Source organism: Tamandua tetradactyla, chromosome 9 (genome assembly GCF_023851605.1).
Source record: "Tamandua tetradactyla isolate mTamTet1 chromosome 9, mTamTet1.pri, whole genome shotgun sequence".
Taxonomy (NCBI): domain Eukaryota; kingdom Metazoa; phylum Chordata; class Mammalia; order Pilosa; family Myrmecophagidae; genus Tamandua; species Tamandua tetradactyla.
This window is the reverse complement of record NC_135335.1, coordinates 88,890,956-88,906,007: the sequence shown is the minus strand read 5'-3', so window position 1 is coordinate 88,906,007 and position 15,052 is coordinate 88,890,956. Positions and strand designations below refer to the sequence as shown.

Below are 15,052 nucleotides of genomic sequence, written 5' to 3'. Positions count from 1 at the left end.
TCATTCAAGACCCTCTATAATATGGTGCCAATCCACCTCTCCAGAGCTCCCTGATAGCTCTGCCTTGCAGGAATCTTCACTTCAGACACAGTGATCTTTCCCACACTTCTGGAATATGCCTTGTGCTTTTCCACCTTAGTGTTTGCTCACACAGTGTCCCTAATTTAGAGTGTCCCCCACTCCCCCTCTGCATTGGGAATTAGTCCCATCTTTCAAGTCCAGGTCATATCCCATCACCTTCATGAAGTATTTCTTGCTCTTTCCTCTGAATTCCTTGTATCTCCATCTCTCCTGAAGCCCTTCTGTATATGATGTTTAGTAGTAAGCTTTTCACCTGGCTCTTTGTCTCTGAAGAAAACATGGCTCAGAGAAAGCAGGGGCTATGAGTCATCCTTCTTCATGTCGCCCATCACTCCAGGCATTCAGCTTCTTGGGGGCCTCTTCCAAGACTCACACTTTCTGCTCCCACAGCTTGGAGATGGAGCAATAAATTCCTTGCACTACCTGAGGGAAAATTACTCCACATCCTATGACTGCCCAAGGGCACTGCCTAAGGGCAAATGAAAGTTCTACAGTGAAGAAGGATGGGGCAATGTGCATCTCAATTTGTGAAGTTGTAGTTCAGCTTTCCCTCCAACGAAGCCTTCCATCCAACTATGCCTCTTCTCTTTCTAGGATTGTTAACCTTAATCAGCACCCATAGCAGAACCAACACAGTCCTGGAGTGCTAACAACCGCAACTACACTGGCTGGGCCAGAATTTAATTGTGCATGCCCTTTTTCACTCTTTGCAAAACTAAAATTTTTAAAATATTTATGTTTTTATTACAGCTTATTGCATTATTTTAATGCTAGATTGCAAGACATATTTTTTAAACTACAAGTCTTGGGCTTCTGATAAATGCAATTATCACTATTTGATATCATCAATCTCGAGCACGTTTTCCTTAAATATTCTTTAACTTAAGAGCAAACACACACACACACACACACAAATTCACACAGGAACTATATCAATAATGGTGATGTGGCCATAATATCAATAAGCCACAGATGGCATTTTTACCTCCTATTTCTCTACAAATTTATTCATTCTCACCGTCACTGTCACCACTGCCCCAGACACTTTCTCCCCTGAGCCAATGCCACACACACCCCTGTTTTGGTCACACTTCACCTTCTCCAGTTCCCCCAATGGCTGTCCAGTCTGAGTGTTTTTCAAAACCTTCCAATTAAATCTCATCACTCTTCTTATTATTGCTTTCAGGGTAAAAACAAAGCCTGAGCCTGGCCCTAGAGGTCCTGCGAGGTGCCCCCCGCCCTTCCTCCAGCCTCACACCAATCCTGCCCCCCGGGGGCTCCGTGTTCCAGTTCATAGGCTGCTTTTCTGTTCCAAAAGCCATCAGGTCCCTCTGCAAAGTCTCTGCTTATCCCAGCTTGAGTAAAAAGGTCAGGCCAGGTCTATCCCAGCACCACAGCAAACTGTGCATGACTTGCATAGCACTTATTCTCTCTAGAATACATTTATTTGGGTGTTTTATTTCTTTACTCATGCTTCTGTGCTCACCACTGCTATCGCCATGACCTGTACAATGCTTGGACTTAGGCCTACAATCCAATATGATGTGGTGAATTATTCAATCAGCTCATTAATATGCAGTGGGCTTTATTTTTCCCAGACACTATTTGTATGAATTATGCCTTATGTCAACTTGCGCTTTTTGGTCTTGAAAGCCCTATAAATGGAATCAATAAAATTTTCCTTAAATGCCTCAATTCAGTGATTTTTTTCTTTGAAATGTGACCAATTGCCTTTGGGCAGCTTTCATTCACTGAAGTGACAAGTTTAATTTGGCCTCCCAGACATGAGTATATCACAAGAAACTGGCACACAAATTTATATTTAAGTCCAAGTGGGGTCAATGACTCATTACAGAGATGTGGGTTTCATCCCGAGAGTGACGCACACTCCAGGCCTCCATCCAAGCTTGCGCTGTTACTTTATTCAGCACACTCTGCCTCCCATCTGCCATCCCCCACATCGTTTACAAAACCATAAATCAAGTGGCTCAAAGGGAAGGGCCCAACCTTGGCCCAGGGAGGGACTATGGAATACAACTGATGGCCACCGAGGCACTGTGGGGGGCAGTTTGGTGCTTCTGGTCCAGCAGCGAGCACCTGAATCAAGATGTTCTTCCTCTGGCTTTTTGGGAACACAGAGCTGCTGAGACGCTACGTCTGCAAGCTGCCCTCTTTGAGCATGAGTGAGGATGCCCAATGAGGCTCATCATAGCGAATTGTCATTGGAGGGGGAGACAACAGTACAGACCAGGCTTTCTCGGTGCTCTCCTCCTTAAGTGAAGGAAGATCTTAAGTCTCTTCAAGCTCAGGCCAGAGAGATTCAGACTAAGGGCCTTGTGTGATATCATCTCTTCTGTGGGACACAAGGCCAGCAGTGATCTGAGAAGGCTGAGTGGGCTTTCACACCTGCCAGGGGATGGAGGTGAGGAAGATACAGTCCTGGTTCTATCATCTTGAGCAGGACAACAAATCTCTCTGTGCCTCTCTTTTCTCATGTACTGTGGTCCTACCCATGCTGAGTATTGTGGGGGACAAGACAATGAACAAGACAAAACTCCATCCTTGAAGGTCTTAAGGCCCATCAGGTTACATAAGCTGCGTGACCTTTCAAAGAGAACTATTACACAAATGAAATACTTACCAGGTATGAACTGTCCTTCAGAAAAATAAAGAAAAGGCTCATATTGGTCTATGGTTAATGTTAAAATGCTAGGTTTCCACCAGATTCCTCCAATACTTCCCTAAAATCCCTTTGTCTTGGGCAATAATGCTAAGCCTCAAAATGATTTTTACTAAATGTTTTACTGGGCTCTATATTTCTAAGATTTGTCCAACAAAAATGCAAAAATGAGACTTAACAGTAGGAGGTTCACAGATACGCTGATAGTAGAGAGTGAACAGCTGTACACAGCATCACTATTGTTTAAACTCTCACTGTGAGAAATTCCCTCTAATGGGTAGAATTATGGACCTGCTATTAGTTTTGAATCAACAGAGTCAGAATTTTATTCAACTTAGACCATTTGCTCAGAGATCAGATGCAATAATAGATGGGGAAGACTAGAACGTAACAGGAGACTTTAAATTAGTGACATTTATGGCTTTACTAAAGGAACCATTCTAGATCCTTGTACATGGGCTTCACCCCCTGAGAGTAGAACAGACCCAGCTGAGCTAACATAGGTGCCAGACGAGGGTACAGTCTTGGGCTTCCCTTGTCTCCAGGAGAATTCTCAGGTTCCCCTTCAAAGGGAAAATACTCCACTACCCCTAAAACATCCCATGACAATGATTACGCATCATGTATGTCTCAACTATTAGTCAGTACACCATACTACCATAAAAGGTAATAGAAATAAAAACCACTCAAGTATTCCAACACACTAGATGGGGAAGCATTGGCAGAACAGACACAACCATATGCGAACCAAGACAAGAATCTATCCCAAATAACTCAAAGAGAGAAAGAGTGTGAAATTAAGGATTTTATTAATTTAATTTCCTGTAGAAAATGCCACCTGTGAGGCAACTAATGTCACAGTTAGTTACTCTCCAGTTGGTCCATGGAAAACCTCTTTGCTGGCTAGATATAAAGCACTAATCTATGTTATTCCTTCCGTTTCAGCACATTATAAGCAAAGTAACGGACAGAAACAGTACTGGCAAGAAAACTATTGCCAAGTTGTTACATCTTATTTAGGGAAATCTCTAATGAACAAAGAAGAAAGAAGGAAGTGGAATGAGATGGTTGATCTGCATGGATTTCTGGAATCTCAGTACTCACAGGAACAGACCCAATAACTTTCTTTGAGACCTGAGAAAATAATCTATTTTCTTAACACATCCCACCCTATCTTCTAAGGTGCTAAAATGTTTACATATTGGGTTTTTTTAGTTTTGATGTTATAAAATAAATCATGGCAACAGAAAAGGATTTTTTAAAACATTGAGCAAAAGCATACTTACCACCCAGATGATATTGGATGTTTTAATTCTGCTGATCTGTATCTGAAAAACCATTTTTAATTCCTGGTGATGAGCAAGGCTGTGGAGACTCCATTGCAAATTCAAACACTGCTGTGCAGAATTGACGGAAACGTTAAGTAATTCAGGAGTCAGCAGTAAAGGTTCAGAGAAGACTGAAAAGACCAAAACAAGGCATGAAATAACATTTACTGGGAGCATGACTGAATACTTGCAGATAAACTGTATAATATCATCATTGTCCAACTTTGGAAAAAGATGTTCATATGTACATCCTAGCATCAGACACCTTGAAAACCAGGAAGGGAATTTCTAAATCATTAAGTAGAAGAAGAAATTGAAACCTAGATGAATGGAATGATTTATCCAACACACATGGCAAGTCAATAACATGAGTTATAGTTAAACAAAAGAAAAAGATTCTTTATTGAACAACCTAACTAATTTGAAAATCTATTATAAGGCTGAATAAAAAACAAAGAAAAAGAGGACTTTTTTTGCTTTGAAACTCATTACTTCTGGAAATTGAATATGAAAGTGCTCTTTATGGAAGTCAATATCTCATAGATCTTTCAATGGCTATCAAGTGAGAACACATCCCATGCCTAGACTAAAGCTCTTATAACCCACTGCATTTCACTTAAAACCCTCTGGCAAGAATTCACTGAACTCTTTGGATGAGACCAGCAACATACTAAACTTGGCATGAAACAAAAGAATTAAGAAAAGACCCTGAGTTCAAAAATGGAACCCAGTTGGAGAGACGTACTAACTCATATGAAATAATCTTACAGAGACAACTGTAAGATTAGGATACTAAATGTGTGTTAGCCTATATGAGAATAGGAATTCAAACATGAAACGATTTGCAGAGTTCAGAGACCTTAAAAATGGCCCAGCAGTGAACCGTTAGCTAATGAGGTTGAACTCCAATGAAAGGAATAGATAGGAGTGAAGGTGATTCTCTAGTGGGTCTAGAAGTAATATTACCATATAGAAGATGAACAAGATTGAAAGGGGTTGTATAGCCCTATGTTTCCCACTGACTCACACTAGAAATATGAATGAGTTCTCATAAGAATTACCTCAAAGAAATGATTCTTATATAAAGAGTGTTTAAGTCCAGGGTACAGGGGGAAAACTGCTATTGCATGCTATGAGCTGCGTTCAAAAAGAAACCATCAGTGCTACCACAGCAACAGCAGAGGTAAATTATGGGGGGAGGGGCAAGAGTTAAGAGGAAGTTTAGATTTCCTATTTGGTGAGGGTGTGTTTATTGGTTTTCTGTCTCTTGGGAACAATGAAATTATCTAAAATTGAAAATGTTGATGGACCATGGACTTTGAGCCCTCTACATGATGCCCGATGAATGCAGGTGGCTGAAGGATGCACTAATGGAGAAGTAGATAGGCGAATGATGGTGCATACTTATGAATGAAGGTTGTGCTGCTACAAAAAGGAACAATGTCGTGAGGCATTCAATGATGTGAATGAACACATGGGACATTTGGTGAGACAAAATAATCCAGAAACAAAAAAAACAACAATGGTATGTTCACTTTTAGAAAATGCTTATAAGAAAAGAGGGGCATAGATTGTAAGCTTTTAGAGCAGACACATTAAGTCTGGAGTGGTGATTACTATTTCTGGACTTTGAGAGGCTATCATATATATAACCTGATATTTAGAGATAAGAATGAAGCCAAACAGGTTGATGTTAAAGCAATTCAGAACATAGGGGTAAGGAAGACAGTGTCTATATTTTAGAACTGCACATACTCTTTGAGGCCAGTGGAAGAAAGGTTCATTTGATCTGGAACTGAAATTTTCTGTACTGCATAACCTAATTCAACCTATCTGTATGGTTCATTTGAACACTTGAAACACAGGCAGCACAGAATAAGGAAGAGGTCCTTTAATCCTGTATAGATTATTGTAAAGCCTGGAAACATCTTAGAATATATTAAGCAGATAATCAAAAAGTATTGGCAAAGTCCCTTAAGGGAGGGGAGAAAGACTGCGCTACTATTAAACCTTACCAGCAGGGAATCCCCTGATACTGTGTCAAACTTTAGGGATACCCAAATCAATAGGCCATGCCCTTGATCATGAGCCTTACTCTTGTGAAGCTTATGTAGTCTAGAAGCTTAGACTACCTATAAGCATGCCTAAGAGTTACTTCTGGAGGACTTCTGTTGTTGATCAGATGTGGCCTCGGTCTCTCTAAGCCCAAGTGTGCAAGTGAAAACATTGCCCTCCCCCTTTCATGGGACATGACATCCAGGGGTGAAAGTCTCCCTGGTGACATGGGAGAGGACTCCCAGGGATGAATCCAGACCTGGCACTGTGGGATCAACACTTCCATCCTGACCAAAAGGGGGAAAGCAAGTATAATTAGTAAAGTATCAGTGGCAGAGAGAGTTCAAATAGAGTCAAGAGAATATCCTGGAGGTTGCTCTTACATAAGCTTCAGGTAGGCCTTGCTACCTATCATAACCTGCCAACCCCCAACCTGGACCATTCCAGCCAATCCTAAAGAACACCTGCGGCAATGTATAAGATTCCACAAGGGTTCCAGGCACTAGAGTAACTTTCCAGAAACCTACAACCTCCAAATGGGTCCCTGGTCCAGATAAGTCTTGACATCTAGCCCAGCCTCTCCAGAACATCAGCTAGTGCCATCTCCCTACCCCATATTAGTGACAGATCAAAAAGTTAGACTTGCCATAGCCCATACAACCCCAAAGAGAGGGATGGAAAGATCAAAGGTGATGGTGGAATTATACATAGAAGACAGGATTTAACAAATGAATATGAACACTGAATCACTAAATTGATATCTTTTTTAGTCTCCAGTATTTTAGAGCAGCTAGAAGTAAAAACTTAAAATTGTGAAATTGTAACCCATGACAAAGTCTGAAATAAGTTCTATAACTAATTGTGGTGCTGTGCTTTGAAATTTATAGCTTTTTTGTATATATGTTATTTTTCACCAAAAAAAGAAGGAAAAAACATCGATTATGATGATAAAGAAGCCCTTTAACATCCTATATTCTGGAGCAGCTAGAAAGAAAAATATGAGAGGATCGTATGGTAGCCCATGACAAAGTCTAGGATCTGTCCTGTAACCACTTATTGAAGAGTGCTATGAAAACTATTACTTTTTTATTTGTTTGTTTTGTATATATGTTATACTACACAATAAAAAAAAGGCCCAGAATCTTGTTGGCTAACACACCATTTTTTGTTGCTGTTTGCTTTCTTTTAGTACATATGTTATTTCTGGATGATAGGGTTGTCTGATTTTAATTTTCTTCTTTATAATTTTCTGTATTTTGTAAATGTTCTTCTGAAAACATGTAATCCCTTAAAAATTACTTATTCTAATAGATTTACATATCCCTCTACTATAAAGGTCCTAAACCAGCTTCAGAATGTAGAATTTCATCTTCTAAGTAGATTGACATCAAAAGACTAGGCCTCAGTTATCTTTCCTGCCACATTCCTCACTGAAAATTAATAAACTGGCATTCGGACCCTTACCAAGGGTTTAGGAAAAGCAGGTCATTTTCCAGATCCCATTCACTCAAAGGTAAGTGAAGTTGGGATTCCTGAACACAAAAGTCCAAAATACGGTTATCATTTTCTATTGTTATTTAGCTAGTGAATTTGTTACTCCTTTTGTGAATACAATGTCTCAGCTCATCAGCAGTCCCTGTAATTCAGCTCTCCCTAAACCTATGTCAGCTGGGTGAGTCTTCCAAGCCCCAAATTTAAGTTACTAAAAAAAGAGGCTTGGAGAGATGAAAGTGTCAGATTCCTGAAGGAGTAGGGGGAAATATTTTTAATAACTGTGGAACCAAGAGCAGCAGTCAAAGCTGGTACCTGCAAAATTACCCCATCCTTTCCTAGCCCTCTTTCCATTTTGTCTTGTATGGCAGTTTGTTGCTGTCAGCCTCAGGCTACAGGACAGGAGTTGAGCCTTATGTATTTTTGCATGGATTCCTGTCTCCAGAACTTAGCACAGCATCTTATCCATAGCAGACACTGATCTCCAATTACACAGATCCAGGAGCAACCTAAAATATCAAGAGCCTGACAGGCAGCTCCCCGTCTCACACCTGGACTGGCCCTCCCTGGCATCTCTCCAAGCCGTGGCTGCTTTCTAACGTCTTCACAGCACTGACATGTGGTGCTTGAGTTATCCCCAAATTTAGACATGTTCTCGACCTTAACCCACGTTCACATGGGGGTGAAACCAGGATAAGTAGGATCTCTCGAAGATGTTATTTTTAGTTAAAGTGCAGCCCAACCGAATAAGTTTGAGTCTTAATCTAAATTACCAGAGTCATTCATAAGTAGAAGAAATTCAGAAATAGTGAGAATTTCAGAAATAGTGAAAGAAAACCTGAGAAGGAGCTAGAAGGCAGAAGTCAATAGAACCAGGACAAGAAAGGAGAGGACATGCCATGTAATGGGAAAGTCAAGGAACCCAAGGACTGATGACCAACCAGAATGCTACCAACTCCAGGTTTCCTTCTAGCCTTGGAAACCGTGAGCCAATAAGTTCTTGTTGTTTAGTCAAACCCACTGTGTGATATTTTTTGTCACAGCAGCCAGGAAACCAAGACACAGTAATATCCTGTTTGTTTGCCCCTCGGTAGGCTGTGAGCTTACCAAAGGCAGGACTAAATCTTACTCAGCTGAGTGAAACCAGGATCGGTATCACACCTGTCACAGTTGCAGACACCCAATGATCAGAATCTGAATGAATGAGTAAACTACTAGGTAAACTTTATTTCTGGAAGCTCTAGAAAGCTACGTTGGGAAAAGGGAATCCCTTTTTATTGACACGTGTTATCAGCCATACGGAATGACTCAGGTGCCCCAGTGCCTATACGTCAGTCAGAAACAATTCGGTCAAGAGCAATCCAGGTTTTCTGCGGGAAATGCCATCGTAAAGTCAGAGATATGAAAGGGACCTTAGAGATGACTAAATCCAATCCCATTATTTTTTAGATGAGGAAATTGAGGTTTTATAAAAAAAGGGAAGCGGCTTTCCCAACCAGGCCAGAGCTCTTGGCTCTTGGCCCAGTTCTCCTTTTAATAATACCGCAGCAGAGTGTGGCCCAAAAGCCCAGGAGTGGGAATCAGACACCCTGAATTGGAACCATAGACCCTATTCCACTTTCCCCACTCTCTGTCCCTGCCTGCCCCAGCAGCAAAGGAGGAAATAATCTGCATCCACTCATAAAAGGGGATACCACACTGCCATTAAAAAGGATGTTGTTTCTAGAACATTCAATGTCAGGGAAAACATTCATCATATGGTGCATTAGTTGTTTTAAGTAAAAACAACCAAAAATAATATACATAAAGTAAAATTTCATTTTATTAAAAATGTATCTATATATATATTTACATCTCTACCTCTATTTATATGTATATTCAACACAATACTGGAAGAAAATTATCAAAATGTGTGTTTCTGTTTGGGATGATCAAAATGTCCTGAAATTAAATGTGAAAATAGCATGAAAGTCACATAACATGGCCAATTACACTTAATGTCATAGAGCTGTGCACTTAAAAATAGTTAAAATTGGGGGAGGACAAGGGTAGTTCAGAGGTAGAATTTCCACGTGCCATGCAGGAGACCCGGGTTCGATTCCTGGCCCATGCACTTCCCAAATAGACAAAATAAAGAAACCAACAAAAACAAACAAACGAAATTCAACAAATAGTGCTACAATAATGGGATACTCACACGGCAAAAGAATGAAATGTGACCCCACCACACAGCATACACACAACAACAGAAAAAATAAAATAAAAAATAGTTAAAATTATTTTTATGTAATGTATATCTAGCACAATGAAAATAATAAAATAAAATGCTACAGATGTGATCTTTGGCCGATGGAGACAAGTGGCCAGGTTTAACTGAAGTGGGCTTTGGCTGTGCCTTGTTGGTCTGGAGAAGCTGTGCCAGGCTCTTCGAAGTGAATTCTTAGACCTAAGCTTGGCTGGGTGATTATCTGGGAAGTCAACTAGTTAGAATTACTACATACTTGGTCAGATGAGGAGAAATTGAGAAAGGAAATCCAAATTGCAGGCAGGGACCAAGCAGAATTGCTTACCAGGCATGCTTGGCAGAGAAATTTGGAAGCAGAAACTGAGATGATGGATAGGAAAACAGTTAGATGCACATCTGAATAAATAAGAGAAGCTATAAGGGTAAGCAGGAGGTCTGCTCTGAGAGCAGAGGACCTTATACGTAGAAGATGCACAGTTGTTAGATCAAATAACTGGGCCTCCACTAGAGAAATGAGCTGTGCCAAAAGCCTGCAGATAAATGCCTACAGTTTCCAGGGTAGCCTGGAGGTCAGGGTGGGGTGTCTGTCTGAGAAGGAGGAGTGCTCCCTGAGCCTAAAACTTCCATCTCCAGGCTACACACTCAGCTCTGCTGTGTTGTGCTTACATTTTGGCAGGTAAGAGATATAGTGAGGGTATACCCGCCACCAGTGAGAAGTCCTAATTGTCCCCTTTTAGCCCCAAATTATGGAAGAAGTTAACAATCAAATTCATGATTTTTAAGAAGCCATAAAGAAGTAGTAGCTTCCCTGAACCGAAGTAGCATGTTCCCTGAACCTAAAAGAAATAAGCCCAGACCTAAAGGACAGCAGGTGAGAGAACAAAGATATTATCAGAACCAAGTCTTCTATTTCCAAATATCTTTTCACAGATTTTAAAAGAATAGGAGAAATTCTCAGGGTATCCCTCTAGGTACTCCATGTCACGATTACAACAAGGATTAAACAGGAAAAGGTAAAGCTCTGTAGAATATGGCTGAAGCAACGAAAACTTTATGAACAATTAAAAGTTTAAGAATCTACTTTCAAACCAACTAACTCAAAGTAATAATCCAATTATACATGAACATTTAAGGGGTGCTGAATTATTACCGAGCTTATTTACAAAACTGAATTATCTCAAAATACCACTACTGGGTGAGTAGTTAAGTGACAAATAATATTTCTCTAGCCATAAGTACCATTTTTGCACTTAGCATCTTGTTTGGGAGCTCCCAGCTTCTCAATGATAGTAGCTGAGGGACAATGCAACTTGTTCTAATTTAGGGGCCGATACTGATTTGAGATATCCGGTGTCTTCACCCAGCAAGGTGGAGAAGAAGCTACTCAGGTGGTGCTCGGGTAAAAGCAGTTACTCTGGTGATACTTGGGTAAAAGAAGTTACTCTGGTGTACACAGTTAAAATAGGTTGATTGTGATGTTCTAAGGACTAAGTGTAAATTCTGCTCACAAGTGCTCTACTGACCAACAATTGTGAGCCATCAAGGTCAGGGGGGTCAAGACCAAGGCAACTTTTGCTTTGAGAAGCTCACAGACATTCACAGGCGAGCTTCTCAACTCCAAGTAATTTCCAAAGAAAAAAGAACTGCTGTACTTTTCTTCTCCTGACCAACAATTGTGAGCCATCAAGGTCAGGGGGGTCAAGACCAAGGCAACTTTTGCTTTGAGAAGCTCACAGACGTCCACAGGCGAGCTTCTCAACTCCAAGTAATTTCCAAAGAAAAAAGAACTGCTGTACTTTTCTTCGAACTATTGATTTCCTCTTTTTATCCTCCCATCTGTGATTTTTTCTTTACTGTTCTTTGCACTTCTTACCTTGATTCTGGTAAGTTCTCAGGGGCAGAAATACCAAAAGGAATGCTGTCGGAAGGACTGCACAGAGAGCCATAGGTCCCAGTTTTCTGAAAAAGATAAATTACCAGGAAGGGACATTTTATTGAATCTTCTTTGAGCCAATTGCAGTAGATGATGGCGTTAAGGACCCCTGTTCCTCCCCCTGTATCCAGGCATTTGTCACGCAACTTTGGAGTCCCTCACCTCCCCACCCCAGTGGCATGCTGGGGCCCATAAATGGGGAAAAAGGGGTGGTGTGCCTACTTGGAGCCCAGGACTCAAGAGACCATGGCATTTCTACTTGTTCTTCTGTGCTTCCACCTTTGCCATGAAAAGGACATTCCTGGGTTGGCCTACTGGAACCAAGAGGAGAACAAGAGACACCTGAGGCAGAGCTGAGTTATCACAGCGAAGGTCAACCAGGCAGCCAGCTGCCAGCAGCCAGCCCACCTCAGCCAAGGCCAGTTGACCAGAAGAAAGAGCATTAAACGTTTTTTGCTGTATGCCACTGAGGTTTTGTGGCAATAAATATCCAGTATACCAATGTATTCAAGCAAAGTTGGTAAAAGAAAAAAAAAAAAGAAGATAAATTAGAGAAACAAGACTTACGTATAAAGAACTGACTCTGGAAAGAAAATGAATAGCATAGCATTGAAAAAAAAAGCTAAATTTAAATTAATTACTTTTGGGGGGAGGTCTCCACTCTTCCCTCCCTCCCTCATTAAAATGAAACCTCTTTAAATGTGACAAAGAAACACCTGCATGTTCTACCTAAGGAGATGTTCAGTTTTTCATTGTTCAAAATAATTTCCTTGCCTTAGAAGAGAGTCATAAACTACAAGCCAAGAGTTTCCCTGATTCACCAGGCACTTTGACCTCCGGACAATCGGAGAGCATAAAGAATTCATCCAGATGACCTCAAGAAAGCTCATATTTTCTTAATTTAATAATAAATGTGTTAGTCAGGGGAAGAGTCAAATTTCACTTTTCAACTTCATGCTCTGACTCAGCCACCATAGGAACAATGAAATGATACATTCAAAGTCCATTTTGCTTCTGCCTAGCCACATGGACTTCATCAAAAGCTAGGAATTCAGTAAACCAAAAGATCAATTTTCACTGCACACACCTTCTATTTATTATTATTTTTAAATAGTACTTTTACAAGTAAAATGGGAATGAGAGTGAAGACAGGAAGGGGCTAAACTATACCAATAAATTACTGTAGGGGGGCCAAAGCTGCCTGCAGGCGGAAGCAACATTAAATGGCAAGCTTTGTTCACAGCCCTTATTAAGCCCCGCTTTCTGATATTTCTATTTTTGACCAACAGGGACATTCACACCTCCCCCAAATCTCTACATCTAACTTCAAATAAGACCCTGTTCCAACTGAATGCAAAAGCAGGCGGAATAACAATTCAAGCAAAAATACTTTCTCCAAACCAAGGGGAAGCAAAAGAGAAATGCTCCAAGTGAAATGTCTTGCACTTTGCTGTGAGATTTTAACAGATTGTTTAGAGGGCGATGCGTACGTTGTCAAGTGTTCTCATTAAGAAAGGACTCCTTAAAATGTTTTGATAAATGTGGAGTTCTCTTAGTAAAGCAAATATCTTGCATGTCACAAAAATCAGACAAGTGGTAGGGGCAGAGAAACTTATAATTAAATGTTAGAAGCCAATGGCCAATAAAAGGGCTAACAATGATTAAACTGAAGAATAGAAACTGTCACATAACTAAATGAGAAAAGAAGTGCAATTACAAAAGATGTATTTCTGCAATTTCCGTACCATGGAGTGTGATTTGGGGATCATCCGGACAGAGTCCCGCAGGGGTCCGTGCCCTTCAGCACCGTTTGTCACACACACCCGTGGTGAGCCCGAGGAGGCCGCCCCTCTCAGGTTGACCTCTTTCAACACCAACACCCACAGTTTTACCCCTGCTGAGCAGGTGTCAATTGTGCCTGCACACGCGCAGATTGGTTACTTCTGATGACACGACTGGACAACTGCCACCCCTGACAGTTAGGTCACAAAGCACCAAAAGCTCACTTGTAGAAGGAATACAGGTCTTAGTTCTTCTGTGAAAACCTTCTAGTAAGATCAGTAAAGTGCATCAAAACCTGCAGGAGTCAGCAGCTGGAAGAACATTCCAGAGGCTTCCATGCAGCCCCGACTCTAATCAAGGCACAGAGGCTGACGTTGGGTGGAAAAACAGGTACCCACGACTTACAGGCACCAGCGAGTCAGCTGCCACCAAGCCCAGGAGACTGCACTGACCCACGGAGCCCCCAACTCCTTGTAAATAATCCCTCCTAGGATTTCCTTATTCTGAGGGAACCAGCGATTTCCTGAGTGACTCTGACTAGCACAGTACCAAGCCCGGAGATGAGAAAGTCCCTACGTGACGACCCTGAGGCGGGAGTGTGCTGGCATCTCCAAGGAGCCAGGAGCCCAGTGGGGCTCGAGTGCAGAGAGCAAGGAGGTGAGTGGCAGGAGATGAAATCGGAGGTCCCCGAGAGGGAGGGCAGCCCAGGTAACCCATTTTCTAAACTTTGGCTTTTCCTTTGGGTGGGATGGGAGCCACTGGAAGATTGTGCACAGCAGAGTAACATGGTCTCACATTTTTAACAGGATTCTGTAAATGAGAAGAGACCAGAGAGGGTACGTGTGGAAGGGGTAGAGCCGTGAGAGATTATAGCAAAAGTCCATGTGAGAGTAATGGTGGCTCAGACCAGGGTGAGACGTGGTGGACCTTGGGAGAGATTCTAAAGAGACAAGGGGTGGTGAGAAAGTGAGATGTGAAGGATGGCTGCAAGGATGTTGGCCAATGCCCCTGGAGTTTTGGGATGACCATGTGGGGAGCAGCGGAAGGCAGTAGGAGGGACAGGTTTGGCAGGACATGTCAGTTTGTGATGTGTTGAGCTTGAGATGCTTATTTGATATCAGAGTGGAGCTGTCAGGCGCCTAGCTAGAGATACACTTTGGAGGTGGGAGGCGAGGTCCTGGCTGGAGCTATAAATTTTGGAGTCATCGGTGGCCCACGGAGAGAATTTAAAGCCACAGGATTGGATTGAGATGGCCAGAGAGGGAGAGTAGACAGAAAAGAGAGCAGGTCTGAGGATGGAGGTCCGAGAGTGGAGCTCCACATTTTACAAGATGCCCCTTTATGCAGATTAAAATGGAAATCCAGGACGAGGCCAGGCCCACCCACATCGCCTCAAGCATCAGGGCTGTGTGTGCTCCTCGCTGGGCTGGTAGGGGAGCTGCAGTCCTCCCTCAGCC

General features: G+C 41.8%; 1 protein-coding gene across 3 annotated transcripts in view; it reads right to left on the bottom strand.

The window, feature by feature from the left end:
- Nucleotides 1-15,052, bottom strand: part of OSMR (oncostatin M receptor) — a 66,659-nt gene that overhangs the window by 42,000 nt on the left and 9,607 nt on the right. For all 3 annotated transcript variants that reach the window (XM_077117033.1, XM_077117035.1, XM_077117034.1), the window contains exons 2-3: nt 11,754-11,839; nt 4,048-4,220 (exon numbers count right to left, since the gene is read on the bottom strand). In XM_077117033.1, the coding sequence (XP_076973148.1) occupies nt 4,048-4,220; nt 11,754-11,839 (259 nt within the window). The remainder of the gene's footprint in view (nt 1-4,047; nt 4,221-11,753; nt 11,840-15,052) is intronic.